This window comes from Meles meles, chromosome 6, assembly GCF_922984935.1.
Source record: "Meles meles chromosome 6, mMelMel3.1 paternal haplotype, whole genome shotgun sequence".
NCBI lineage: Eukaryota > Metazoa > Chordata > Mammalia > Carnivora > Mustelidae > Meles > Meles meles.
This window is the reverse complement of record NC_060071.1, coordinates 106,888,267-106,902,103: the sequence shown is the minus strand read 5'-3', so window position 1 is coordinate 106,902,103 and position 13,837 is coordinate 106,888,267. Positions and strand designations below refer to the sequence as shown.

Here is a 13,837-nt window from a genome sequence, read left to right as displayed (position 1 = left end):
TATTTGGCGAGGGTGGGGTGAGGGTGGGTGGGCAGTGAAACAAGTTTAAGAAAACCACATTTGAATTGTAAAGGAGTATCTTTACTTCCCTTGCAATTAATAGCCTGAAATCCTAAGCCTTATTTCATTGAATCTAAGCTACTATTGATTGTAAAATGCAGCATTATTTAAGCCCCCCCCAAAATGCTACAAATTAAACTCTGACCCACCATCAGTTGTGAGATGCTCCCACTTTCAGAGATGTTAAATAAAAATGTATAAAAATATGGTTCTTAGAATCAGTGAGATGTATTATCTAGAAAACTGATTTCTCAGTTTTACTACTGGTATCATTCTCTTATTTTTAAAAAGTTTCTGTTGGGTGTTATATGCAACTAATGAATCATTGAGCGCTACATCAAAAACTAATGTACTATATGCTGGCTAATTGAACATAATAATAAATTTAAAAATTTTTTAAATAAAAAGTTTCTCTTGACATGGTTTTATTTTTTTCCACTCTGGGTTAGCTTTCTTGTAAACTGGATCGGGAATTCCGTTGTGTGGAACTAGCTGATTTAATGACTCAAAATGCTGTGAATTTAGCCATTAAATATGCTTCTCGTTCCCGGAGATTAATATTGGCCCAAAGACTTAGTGAACTGGCTGTAGAGAAGGCAACTGAATTGGCAACAACCCAGGTAGAAGAAGAAGAAGAGGAAGATTTCAGAAAAGAACTGAATGCTGGGTAAGAAATAATCAGTTGCTTAAATTTTTCTTTACCATTCTGAATATTAAATTGGTCTTTGTATAGCTCTTTATTGAATAATATGTTGTCTTTTAGTTACAGTAATACTGCTGCAGAGTGGAGCCAGCCAAGGCTTAGAAACCAAGTTGAAGAAGATGCAGAGGACACCAGAGAATCTGATGATAAAGAAGAAGAACCAGAATTACATAACCATGGCAAGATTTTTTTTTAAAGATTTATTTACTTATTTTAGAGATTATGTGTGTGAGTTGGGGAAGGGACAGAGGGAGAGGTAGGGACAGAAGCAGACTGCCCACCAAGCAAGTAGCCAGATGGGTCTCAATCTCACAACCTGGAGATTATGACTTAAGCTGAAATCAAGAGTTGGATGCTTAACTAACTGAGCCACCCTAGTGCCCCATAAGATACATTTTTAAGGCAATTTAAGGATGAGAAATGTCATTTATATGGCTTTCCCCATTTTACTTAGCTGAGGAAAATTGAATACTAGTGCTTTGTTAAGATATCTATGCTGATTGTTGATTATAGAGAGTAACTTTATCTCCCCATTTATATTGTATTGTTTTAAATTTTATAGGACAGAATCCATTTTCCAAAAGTACAAATTCTGCTGATGTGCCAGCTATTAAGTTAGGTAAGAAATATTTGTGATTCTGTAATATCAAGAAAATTGTGCAAGTAGTCTTTAAAGTGATATATCTATTCAAATACACCCCTTTTGCCCACCCCCACCTCCACTCTTCTGCCCTTGGTTTGTTTTTATCAGAAATATTATTTGTGAAACTGCTAATTTTGCAAATATTTATTAAATGCCTATTGTGTGTCAGGTATTTGACTAGGTGGGACATACAGAAGTTGGGCAGACATGCATGGTTGAGTCCTATGTAAATCTTACAGAGTATGAACTGAATTTTTTAAAAATTATTTATTTTTTATTTTTTTATAAACATATAATGTATTTTTATCCCCAGGGGTACAGTCTGTGAATTGCCAGGTTTACACACTTCACAGCATATGAACTGAATTTTTAAACCATGTGTATATAGTCCTTTGATTTTAAAAAATTACCTGTAAACACATGTACAGAGTATTATAAGAGCATATAACACTGTGCTGTAATCTAGTCAGAGGTAAGGGCTTTGTCGGGACCCCAAGGGAGGCCTCATGGAATGTTTAAAGCGGAGATGAATAAGAATCAGCTAGGCTGATGTGGGTGAGAGCAGAAGCAAGGTAAAGGTGTGTGACTTAAGGAATAGCATTTGCGAAGACTGTAAGAGTAGTATGAAGAGCACAGAGGCAGAGAAAAGTGACACCGAGTGGTTTTGGAGGGAAGGGCGGGAGCTAAATCATGCAGATCCATCTTGGCCACAGTAAGGATTTTGATCTTTATTCTGAGGTCACTGGGAGGCTGTTGTAGGTTTAAAGCAGAGGCAGAGCATGCACACTGGCAGAGGAGGAATGCACATAAGGAGACAGCCCAAGTGACGTTGAATAGTGTCTTAGACTCGGGTGGTGGTGACTAATGGGAGAAAGAATGAGAAGAATTGATAAAGTGTTTCTGAAGAAAATGTAGAGAGTATGAAAGTTCAGGTATAAAGAATGACTTAGTTTCCCAGCTTGAATATTTGAATGAATGATGGTACCATTTACTGGTTAGAAAACACTAGGGAAACTCAGGTTTAAATAGGAGGAGGATGAATTACTATTGAATGTTTGGGTTAGGAACTCAGGGAAGTAGTCTGGAAGGGAGATATAAAGTGAAAATTGTTGGCATAACTATAGCAATTTAAATCATGAGCATGGGTGATTGAGCATTGGAGGAGGATATAAAGTGAGAAGAAAAGTGAGCTTAGGGGGTGGAGAATCCCCAACATTTAAACATTAGGCGGAGGAGGAACCATCAAAAGAAAATGAGGTAAGAGAGGAAGGAGATAGGAACATGGAATCTCAGAACTCAAGGGTAGGAGACAGTTTCAAAAAGAAACGAACACTCAGCTATGTAGAATGCTGTTGAGTGGGTCAAAATGATGATGACTGAAAACTACCCACCAGATTTGGCCACACGGACTTTATTGGGTCCTTAGCAAGAGCAGATTCTATAGGATAGTAGGGCTGGAAGCCATTGGATGTGGGAATGTATGAACCTTGAGGAACTGGGAATAGCTTTGTCGACAGCTCTTGAATTTGGCTCTATGGGGTTTAAGTTAGGAAACTTGAGTAGCCAGTAAAGAGGAAAAGTAGTATACATCCAAAGATGGTGTAGGCACTGATAGGGCAAGTTTCCTGACAAAGCAGGAGGGATTGGGATCTAGGGCACAAGTAGAGGAATTATTAACCTTAGCTAAAACGAGTCACTGTTCTTCCATGGTAATAGGAGAAAAGGATAGATCTATATAAATATTGGGTTGTTATATTTCATAGTAACAAGTTGGAATAGGTCCCATTTACTAGCTTGTATTTTAGCTTGGAAAGAGGTAGGAGGTCATATATAGTTGTTAATGATTTTAAAGCTGCAAAGTACATTTGTTTTTGTATGATACAGATTAAAATATTCCATCTATTATTAGAGAAGTCAGAAGTCTTCTATGTTTTGCCACTATTAAGTGAGGGTTTCTTTCTTACAAAAGGTGCAGTTACCTGTAGCAACCAAGGACGAGTAAACCCCTTCAAGGTAAACTCTTTCAGTGATATTTAAAATGTATTTCAATACATTTTTATACAAAGAAATATTTCCAAACCTCCAGATGACACTCTCCAGACTTGGAGGCATTAAAGACTGAAGCACATCTTCATGAAAACAGATGAAAGCAGCACTAGTTCACACTTGGGCTAAGAGTTATATGTTCTCCTTACCTTCTAAATACTGATTTGTTTTTTTTAAGATTTTATTTATTTACTTGAGAGAGAGAGAGTGAGAGAGAGCATGAGAGGGGAGAAGGTCAGAGGGAGAAGCAGACCCCGTAGAGCTGGGATCCTGATGTGGGACTTGATCCCGGGACTCCGCGATCATGACCTGAGCCGAAGGCAGTTGTTTAACCAACTGAGCCACCCAGGTGCCCCTAAATACTGATAGTTTTGAAAGATTATTCCCTCTTTTCCTTGGGGATGTGGTATACTTAGTATGTGTATCAGTCTTAATTTGTATTGTACAAAATGTGTTCAATTCCAAATGTGAGACCACAATATAGACCTGACATATTTTAAGGAAAAATGAATCTCTTGGGATTTTTTTTTCTTCTTTAAATATAAAATGCTAATAGTTTGTTCTTTAGGTATCAGCCAATTCCAAAGAACCATCCACTTCAGTGAATTCAACACGTTCAAGTAATATTTTAGACAATATGAACAAATCATCCAAGAAATCTACTGCACTTAATCGAGCTACAAATAATGAAAAGTCTCCAGTTATAAAGCCTCTAGTTCCAAAACCAAAGTCGAAGCAGGTACAGTTTCAACTACACACATTAACAATAAGCAGCACATATTCTGTTTGTTTTGTTTACTCTTTCAGGTATGGGACAGGAGGCTCCAGTTGTTTATGATTGATTGTCTAGCAAGGGTGGTGGTTTTCCAATCTGATTTTGCTTCAGAATCACTTTTTTGGGGGGAAATATATATATATTACATACATACATACATACATACATATATACATATACATATTCATATACATTCAGGGCCCAGGGACTCAGGCACCTATCTGGTCTTTAAAAAAAATTCCCAGATGATTCTGATGCATATCTTTGTTTCAAGATGATGCTGTAGTAGCTGGCCCCAATCTTATTATTTATTTTTTTTTTTTGAAGATTCTATTTATTTATTTGGCAAAGAGAGAGAGACGGCGAGAGAGGGAATACAAGCAGGGGGAGTGGAGAGGGAGAAGCAGGCTTACCGCTGAGCCAGGGAACCTGATGTGGGGCTTGGTCCCAGGACCCTGGGATCATGACCTGAGCTGAAGGCAGTTGCTTAACAACTGAGCCACCCAGGCGCCCCCCAGTCTTGTTCTGTATTCTTATTTTGCCTTCTGGTTTCAGCCCAGATTTTGTATTTCATCCCAGATTTGTCATTAGTACAATAGATCTTTTTTCTTTTCCATTTCATATAATAAAATTCAGCATTTAGAAAATACAGAATTTGTAGTTTTAGGGGATTTTGTGTCTGTAGTCATGTTTATGTTCAGCTGAGAATCTCAGGGGGCTTCTTCACATGTTGGTTTAAGAATTCTACATATATTTTCCCACACTTTTCAAAAGTTGATTGTAGTATATAAAATCTTACTAGATTTTGTTGCAGTATTCATTAGGTTTGTTTTTTTTTGTTTTTTTTTTTAAGATTTTATTTATTTGACAGATAGAGATCACAAGTAGGCAGAGAGGCAGGCAGAGAGAGAGGAGGAAGCGGGCTTCCTGCTGAGCAGAGAGCCCGATGCGGGTCTCAATCCCAGGACCCTGGGATCATGACCTGAGCTGAAGGCAGAGGCTTTAACCCACTGAGCTACCCAGGCGCCCCATTATGTTTGTTTTTACAGGCATCTGCAGCATCCTATTTCCAGAAAAGAACTTCCCAAACTGATAAGACTGAGGATGTAAAAGAAGAACATCCTAAAAAGTTATCATCTGAAACACCAGCTATGTCTCCTCAAAACACTGAAAATCAAAGGTCAGTACATAAACAAATTTATTATTCTTTTTTTTTTTTTTAAGATTTTATTTATTTATTTGACAGAGAGAAATCACAACTAGGCAGAGAGGCAGGCAGAGAGAGAGAGAGAGAGGGAAGCAGGCTTCCTGCCGAGCAGAGAGCCCGATGCGGGACTCAATCCCAGGACCCTGAGATCATGACCTGAGCCGAAGGCAGCGGCTTAACCCACTGAGCCACCCAGGCACCCCAACAAATTTATTATTCTTAAGATATAATATCCCAATAAAAGGCATACAGAAACAATACAAAATTACTCAACTCTCTTGTTCATTATTACAAGTAATACATTGACACTGGTAGTGGACATTCTGAACACATAACTTTAAGGAAAGGAAGCCATAAATATTGATTAATGTTTATTTATGTTACTTAATAAGATACACCCTGATAAATTATGTGTTTTAAATTGTACATATTTTATAATTTTTTTTGTTAAAATAGATAGTTACATGGGAGAAACAATGAAAAGTTACCCCAAAAAAGTGTGATAAAGAGTAAACATCTTTCCTGTCCACCCAGTTCCCCTCTTGCACAGTCACTATAGCAGATTTCTCACATAGCCCTCCAATATTTTTTGTGCATGTTCAAACACTTAGATTTATCTATTTTTTTATTTTTACAGAAATGGTAGCGTACATGTTATTCTATACCTTGCTTTTTTTCACTTAACATTTTTTATAGAACATATTACTACATAAAGAGTTTCTTTAATCTTTTCACATACACTGAATGGATATACCATAATTTATTCAGTTCTCTACTGGTGGACAGAAAGTGGTTGCTGGTCTTTTGCTAGTACAAATAGTAGCACAAAGAATAACTTCATATGAATGTCATTTCTCACATATACCTATAGCTATAAGATGGATTCCTGTATGCTTCAAGTTAATGTGCACTTGTAATTTCAGTAGATATGCCAAATTTTTCTCCTTTGATGTTGTATCATTTTCTATGCCTCCTGTAATATGAGAGTTCCTATTTGCCTGTATCCTATTTGTCTGCCAGTGCAATATGTTACCACACTTCTTGGGGTCTCTCTTTTTTTTTTTTAAAGATTTTTATTTATTTTCTTGTGAGAGAGAGCTCAAGCGCAAGCAGGGAGGAGGGGCAGAGGGAGAAGGAGAAGACGACTCCCCGCTGAGGAGGGAGCCCGACATGGGGCTCAGTCCCAGAATCCCTGAGATCATGACCTGAGCCAAAGGCAGATACTAACCCACTGAGCCACCCAGGTGCCCCTTAAGGTTTTATTTTTTAAGTAATCTCTATACCCAACGTAGGGCTCAGACTCATGACCCCAAGTTCAAACACTGCATGCTCTACCAACTGAGCCAGCCAGGTGCCACTCATGTTAACCAATTTAATTTGAGGAGTAGCTTTGGTTTTAATTTTTCCCATTTTTGTCCTGAATTCAAATCAGATATTAAATGATGATTTTATTTAAGAAGATTCCATTTTTTTTTATTATCTGAGCTATACAGAAAACTAACTTACTTGAAATTTCATTAAAGAATTATCACTGCTTAACTAAATATTTTGTCACAAATGTTGATATACTTAATCAGAAGAGAAATGTTCAATTTTGTTTTTCTCTTGAACACAGCTGTTTGGGGGGAGACTGTATGCTGTTAGCTAGACTTGCCCCAAGTTTGATTAAAATGAATATTACTTTCTAGAAATTCAAGAACCTTTGTTTAGTGTTGCTATTTGTTTTTATTTGCTCTATTATTTTTCTGAAAGTAGAATTATATTAGGTTTTTTCCAGAAATTGGGCAAGTATAATATTTTTTAATAGCTTGTTTTTCTAAAAATTAAAAAGTTTAGGCAAAATTCCGCAATTACTCATAAAGGTAATTCTTCTCTCCTAATCTTTTTTTAGTAAAATTAAGATGTTATATTTAATGAGATTTGTATTAGAGCTATAATGTTATATCCTGTCTTTCTGGTTCCATTTAAAATTTTATCATAAACATTTTTCCGTGGTATTTTTGCATCTAATTTTTGCCGTGTCCTTAAATTTATTATTCAGGCTCCATTTGGTTACAGAGTAGTGTGGGGCAGTAGTAGAGCTGATGTGTTAAGCATGGGGACGCTGCTTAACAGACTGCCAAGTTATTCGATCCCAGGTCTGATTTCTGCTATCTGTGTAATCTGGAATAAGTTATTTCACATTTCTGAGCCTCAATTTCCTCATCTATGGAATGGAGATAGTAATTGCACCTACCTCATAGGGTGAAATGAGGTAATACATGGCTTTTAGAACAATGCCTAGCTCATAGTAAGTGCTCAGTAAATATTAAATGTTTACATTAAACCTTTGCTTATGACCTAAAGACAGTTGTGTCAGAAGTAAAGTCTAATGAAATTGACAAGTGTGCTGTGTTTATGCTTTACATAATAGTTGCACAAGAAAGGACCCCCACTCCCAGGTCAGCTATGAGAGCAGAGAGGGGTTGGGTAAGGATCTTGAGAGAAATAAAAATTTCAAATAGCTGGTTTGGGAAATGGAAAGAGAACCCACCAAGGATACTTGGAAAAATTTTACTGGCCCAGCAGGGCTGAGGGGAATTGGAGATCTTGAGCTTATAAGTATTCTAAAAAGAGCTGAAAGTGTGGAGTTCCCCTTGGAAAATACAAATATAAGTAAAATCTTTGAATTGATCTTACAAGGGATTTTTCAGTTCATTATTCCCATGGTCTCCAGGGTAATATGTAGTATGAATATTAACAGATGTAATTAATTGTGTCTCTCGGGGCACCTGGGTGACTCAGTAGGTTAAGTGTCTGCCTTTGGCTCAGGTCATGATCCCAGAGTCCTGGGATCAAGCCGGCATCAGGCTCCCTGCTTCTCCCTCTCCTGTTCCCCCTGCTTGTGCTCTGTCAAAAAAAAAAAAAAAAAAAAAAAAAATCTTAAAAAAAATTTAATTGTGTCTCTCTTACTTTATATAGGTATGCAAAGACTAATGGTTCATTACTAACCTGAAAAATCATAAAGCACTTTAAACTGCATTTTAAGTATAAAATTTTTTTCACATAATTGCTATTTTAGGCCAAAGACTGGGTTCCAGATGTGGCTGGAAGAAAACAGAAGTAGTATTTTGTCTGACAATCCTGACTTTTCAGATGAAGCAGACATAATAAAAGAAGGAATGATGCGATTTAGAGTATTGTCAGCTGAAGAAAGGAAGGTAAGGATAATTTTGCTGAGATTGAGATCTTACTAAATCCCCAGGTTTTAAAAATTCTTACAGAAAATTCCCTTTTTCTGTTTTTGGAAATTGCAGATATTCTGGTAAACTCTTGGTTGAGAGGGAATTAAATAACTGAAATGTCAGCTTTGATATTATTATTATTATTATTTAGTGCCAGGGGTTAAATTTGGGGCAGATATGCTGTTTATATCTGTATATAAGTTCCTATATAATGCAAGTTAGGCTACTCCAAGAAAAAGTACATTGCTTCTAAATCAAAAGCCAACTAAGTGAATAAGTAAAAATGAAATTCACATGTTTGGATTTTAAGGTTCTTGTAATTTAAGAAGAATTTTTTAAAATGCTGTATACTTCCACACTGAATACAAAGTGAGAATACTGGACTGCCTGGCTGGCTCAGTCAGTAGAGCATATGACTCTTGATCTTGGAATTGTGAGTTTAAGTCCCACTATGGGTATAGGGCTTACTTTAAGGAAAAAAAAAAAAAAAAAAAAAACAACCCAAAATGAGAATACTGCTTTTGGGGAGAAAAGGTAGGGTTCTATTATAGCCTTTCACTTGGAAATTAGGACAGGTAGCTGGTACCTATTGCTCCTCATGTAATTTCTGCCATGTGAGGGAGGGCTAGGAGCAGCTTTCTGGTGCAAGGGGAAGGAATGTTTGCGGTATATCAGTTAAATCCTCAGATTTCACTTCCCCAGGGCTGACAGTACACAGCATAGGCACCTGGTGAAATAGATACCTGCCTCGATAAACTGGGTTTTAGGAGTAAAGTGTATTACAAAATGAGGAGGCTAGAAACTGGTTTAACCACCTCTAGCCTTGTTAGAATTTCACTGACAACATCATGCTTCTCATTTTTATAAGAATTTATAAGAGGATAGAAATTCTAAAGAATTAGATAAAATGGCATTTGAATGGTCTTATGCAGCAGAAGAGGAAGAGACTTGGTAAAGGTTGTGATTGTGTATTTGAATATTTAATAATGTAATCAGTATTGTTAAGGTAAACCTTAAACGTTTTCTTAAATCCGGTCTGTTAATGTGAGAAATTCTGCAGCATCAGAGGGTTCCTTTTCTATAGTAAAGAAACGGGAAAAGAAGCAAAGTGGAAGAAGGAGGAACTATTATATATTAAAATAGATTTAAGAGACTGAGGAGGGGCGCTTGGGTGCCTCAATCAGTTAAGCATCTGACTCTTGATCTCGGCTCAGTTCTTGATCTCAAGGTTGTGAGTTCAAGCCCTTCGTTGGTCTCCATGCTGGGTGTGGAGCCTACTTAAAAAATCAGTCATTCAGGGGCACCTGGGTGGCTCAATGGGTTAAAGCCTCTGCCTTCGGCTCAGGTCATGATCCCAGGGTCCTGGGATTGAGCCCCGCATCAGGCTCTCTGCTCTGCAGGGAGCCTGTTTCCTCCTCTCTCTCTGCCTGCCTCTCTGCCTACTTGTGATCTCTGTCAAATAAATAAATAAAATCTTAAAAAAAAAAAAATCAGTCATTCAGTCAGTCAATAAGAGACAAATGGAAACGACTGAACTTCGTAAGGTTCTTGCTTAGTGAATAGAAGCCAGTCCAAAAAGAATATCTGAAATGTCATTCCTGAAATGACAAAGTGATAGGGATGAAGTACAGAGCACTAATTACCAGGAGTGGGGACCTGTGTGGCAAGTGTAGGTTTTGGGGGCAACATGAGGGATCCTTATAATGATGGAACTGTTTTGTATCTTGAACGTGGAATCTACATTGGAGTTAAATATACACAACACACATAGGAGTAGAAATAAAAAAAAGAGGATTGTATTGATGTCAGTACCCTGATTGTGATACTACATTTGTTTTGCAAGATGCTCCTATTGGGGTAAACCGGGAAACTGGTACACGAGATCCTTCTATATTGTTGCCTACAACTGCTTGTGAATAATCTCAAAAAGTTTCATTTTTAAAAAAGTAACTGCTGTTACAGTATTTTGCACTTAGTATAGGTTAAATACAAGCAGAGTTTAGATTGAAATATTAGAGGTAGGATGTAAATTTTTTAACGTGCTCTGCAATTAAGTAAAAGATCTGTTAACAATGAGAACCCTTAATGATTAGCTTAACAATTCAAGTGCTAATTATGCTGCTTTTTAAAAAAAATACTGCTCTTTTATATATGGATTTTTACCTGGAAAAGAAAGGAAATCATTTCCTTCCTGTTTCTTTGTTACTGCCTAAAAATCTTTTCTCCTCCCATATTTTTATAAAGGCGTGGGCTTCCAAGGCCAAAGGAGGAACTACAAGTGATGGAGCGGAAGCAAAGAAGCGAAAACATGTGGTTGATGAAAGTTATGAAACTGAAAATGAGAAGGACAAAGCAAAGGAGAATCTGAATTTGCCTAAAAAGCAAAAACCTTTAGATCTTTCTACCAATCAGAAACTGTCAGCTTTTGCATTTAAGCAGGAATAGAGTTAAAGAAAGTAGGAAAGTAGGTAATGGATTTTTTTATTCATCACTGATGAACCTGGACTTTTAAAAAAAATTTTTTTTAGAAAACTCATTATATATTTTTGAGAGTTTAGTGACAACTATCTGTCTTCATAAGATAATGTAGTGATTATGTTGGTGTAGGTAACAGGGCATGTGTAAAAACTGTCATCTCTGCAGATTGCTCTGCTCCCAAATGGAGGTACATTGAAAAACACTGTGATTAGTCACTGATGTGAAGCCACTGGCATGTCCTAGTGGATGCCAGTTTGATGTTGTTTCTTACCTTTAAAATCATCAAAGCCAAGGTCTTAAAACCTCTGAACATGGAAGTACCTTCAAGGGGTTTCCTTGTTTGGTTTATGTCATGTACGGAGAAGTACTACAGAAGTCATGCTCCAGGTTTGTTACCATAGACTCTTCTCTATGTCTATAGACCATGTTTTTTAATATGAACCCTAAACATGTAAATAATTTTGTAGATGAGATTTTTTTCTTTTGTTTGTTTCAGAAATTTCTTCATATATGGGTTTCAGTTGTCTTTGTATTGCCTGGTTTTTAAAAAATAAATGACTTTCACGTTTCCATATTTAGCTTGCTGTGGTCTTAACATTGTATTTCCATGAAATGAAAATGTTTCTAGAAAATACAGTTTATATTTATTGCCATAATTTCCACCATCACACCCATCCTGCTAAGCATCATACACATGGAAAAGAAGATTGAGGATACTGTTTTGATAGTATTTCAGTATTTCGGGTCATAATGTGTTCTTGGTAAGATACTCTGGTTATCATCAGCAGTACTTTCCTGAGCAAGTCTTTGAAACCTTGATAAGAGAGTAGTTGAAGAGTTAGGGAAAGTGTTGAACTCCTCTTTAATTTTGAACAAACAAGATTTAATTATTTCATATGTTTTTGGTTATTATTCTAAGCAGAGTTTAATATAAATGCAGCCATTTAATGAGAGCAGAATACACGGGGGTGGGGATGGGGGGGGTTGTAGTAAAAATAAATCAGGTGGCTCAGAATTGAGGATGTATTATATGTTGGAAGGAATATAATATGTTGAAAATTCAGATATGTAGAAGCCAAAGGTACTCTTTATCATGATGACTAAGGTTAGGAAGGAATACATCATGATGACTAAGGTTAGGAAGGAATAGCTCGTACAAAGAGACATTATGGTGCAGTGGTTAGGAGCACAGATTTCAAAGTCAAACAGCCTGGGTCTGAAAACTCCCTGTAATACCTACCAGCCAAATAAACCTTGGACAAGTTTCTAGCCTTTGATCACTCATCTGTAAAATGGGTATAATAATAGTACCTACTTTAGAGTTATGGGAATTAAATGAGATAAAAACACTTAATTCCTAATAGTAATGTTTTATATAGATGTTGGCTATTATTAGTTATGCTATTGGGTATTTGATATTGCTTCATCATTTGATTTTGTTCTGAGTACTGTATGAATTTTTATTTCAAGAACCTGAGGTAAAAGTTTGTAGTACTTTGGAAAACATGGTTGTAGACATATATTTATTTTTATTTCCTCAACTTATTTGTTGTACATAGGATATAGTCCTTCAGTTATTACAGTTCCACGGGAACCTGATAATACTAAGGATTTGAAGAAAAAGAAAAAGGTGTTTTTATTTTATTTTTTTTTTAAGATTTTATTTATTTGTCAGAGAGAGAGCACGTGTGAGAGAGCACAAGCAGGCAGAGTGGCAGGCAGAGGCAGAGAGAGAAGCAGGCTCTCTGCCGAGCAAGGAGCCTGATGTGGAACTTGATCCGAGGACCCCAGGATCATGACCTGAGCTGAAGGCAGAGGCTTAACCAACTGAGCCACCCAGGCGTCCCAAAAAGGGCTTTTATTTGGTTGAAGAAACATTTTTGTATTGACTTGGTTTAAATTTTAAATCAGAACTTGAAAACCAAGAAACATTGCCTTTATTCCTTTGCTATATAAGATTAAACCTTTAAAAAGAATTTTTTTCAGAGAGTTGGGACTTAAGAGTGGGGAAATGGAAATGGAAATGAATGAATATATTAACCATCATCATTATATCAATAATGTTGCCCATTCTGAGCTTGTTATGTGCTGTAGAATATAGCCGTTTGCTTAATTTCATTCTTTGTATGAAATAGTAAAAACTTCTCAAAAAGGAGGTTCTTTATATTCATCAAAAGAGCATCATCTGATTATTCGAGAGAGCAAGTGAGTGGGCACTGAGTTATGCCTGCCACCTCTGGGGGCTGTGGTAATCTACAGCCTATCGAATCAGTGCAGTAGCCTGTGGTGAGCCACTGTCACCAACAGGAAACAGATCCCCGTAGACAAAAAGATGCGACCCATCCATGTAGAAAGTATCTTAATCAGTGACTGGTTGTCTTATGGGTCTTTCTTGTTTTCCAATTGCTTTATTATAGAAGTATGTAATTTTTCCTCAGGTTTCTATTTTGAAAATTTTCACACCTAAGGAAAATTTCAAGTAGTGCAGTGAACATAATACACCCTTTATCTGAAGATTGACTTACTGTTGACATTTTGCAATATATGCTTTATAAGTAGGGTTTTTCCCAAGCCATTTGAAATATGCATCATGATATTTCACCCCTCAGTGACTCAAGCTGTGTCCCCTAAGAACAAAGACATTCTTTTTTACATAACCACAATATATTATATCAAAGAAATCTAACAGAAGAGTATTATT

General features: G+C 36.6%; 1 protein-coding gene across 3 annotated transcripts in view; it reads left to right on the top strand.

Moving 5' to 3' along the window:
• The window catches only part of WDHD1 (WD repeat and HMG-box DNA binding protein 1), a 68,509-nt gene extending 56,814 nt beyond the window's left edge, over positions 1–11,695 (top strand). For all 3 annotated transcript variants that reach the window (XM_046010323.1, XM_046010324.1, XM_046010326.1), the window contains 8 exons: positions 510–727; positions 824–942; positions 1,326–1,382; positions 3,376–3,419; positions 4,021–4,191; positions 5,277–5,407; positions 8,496–8,634; positions 10,903–11,695. In XM_046010323.1, the coding sequence (XP_045866279.1) occupies positions 510–727; positions 824–942; positions 1,326–1,382; positions 3,376–3,419; positions 4,021–4,191; positions 5,277–5,407; positions 8,496–8,634; positions 10,903–11,103 (1,080 nt within the window). In that variant the 3' untranslated portion in view covers positions 11,104–11,695. The remainder of the gene's footprint in view (positions 1–509; positions 728–823; positions 943–1,325; positions 1,383–3,375; positions 3,420–4,020; positions 4,192–5,276; positions 5,408–8,495; positions 8,635–10,902) is intronic.
• Positions 11,696–13,837: the final 2,142 nt, after the last annotated feature.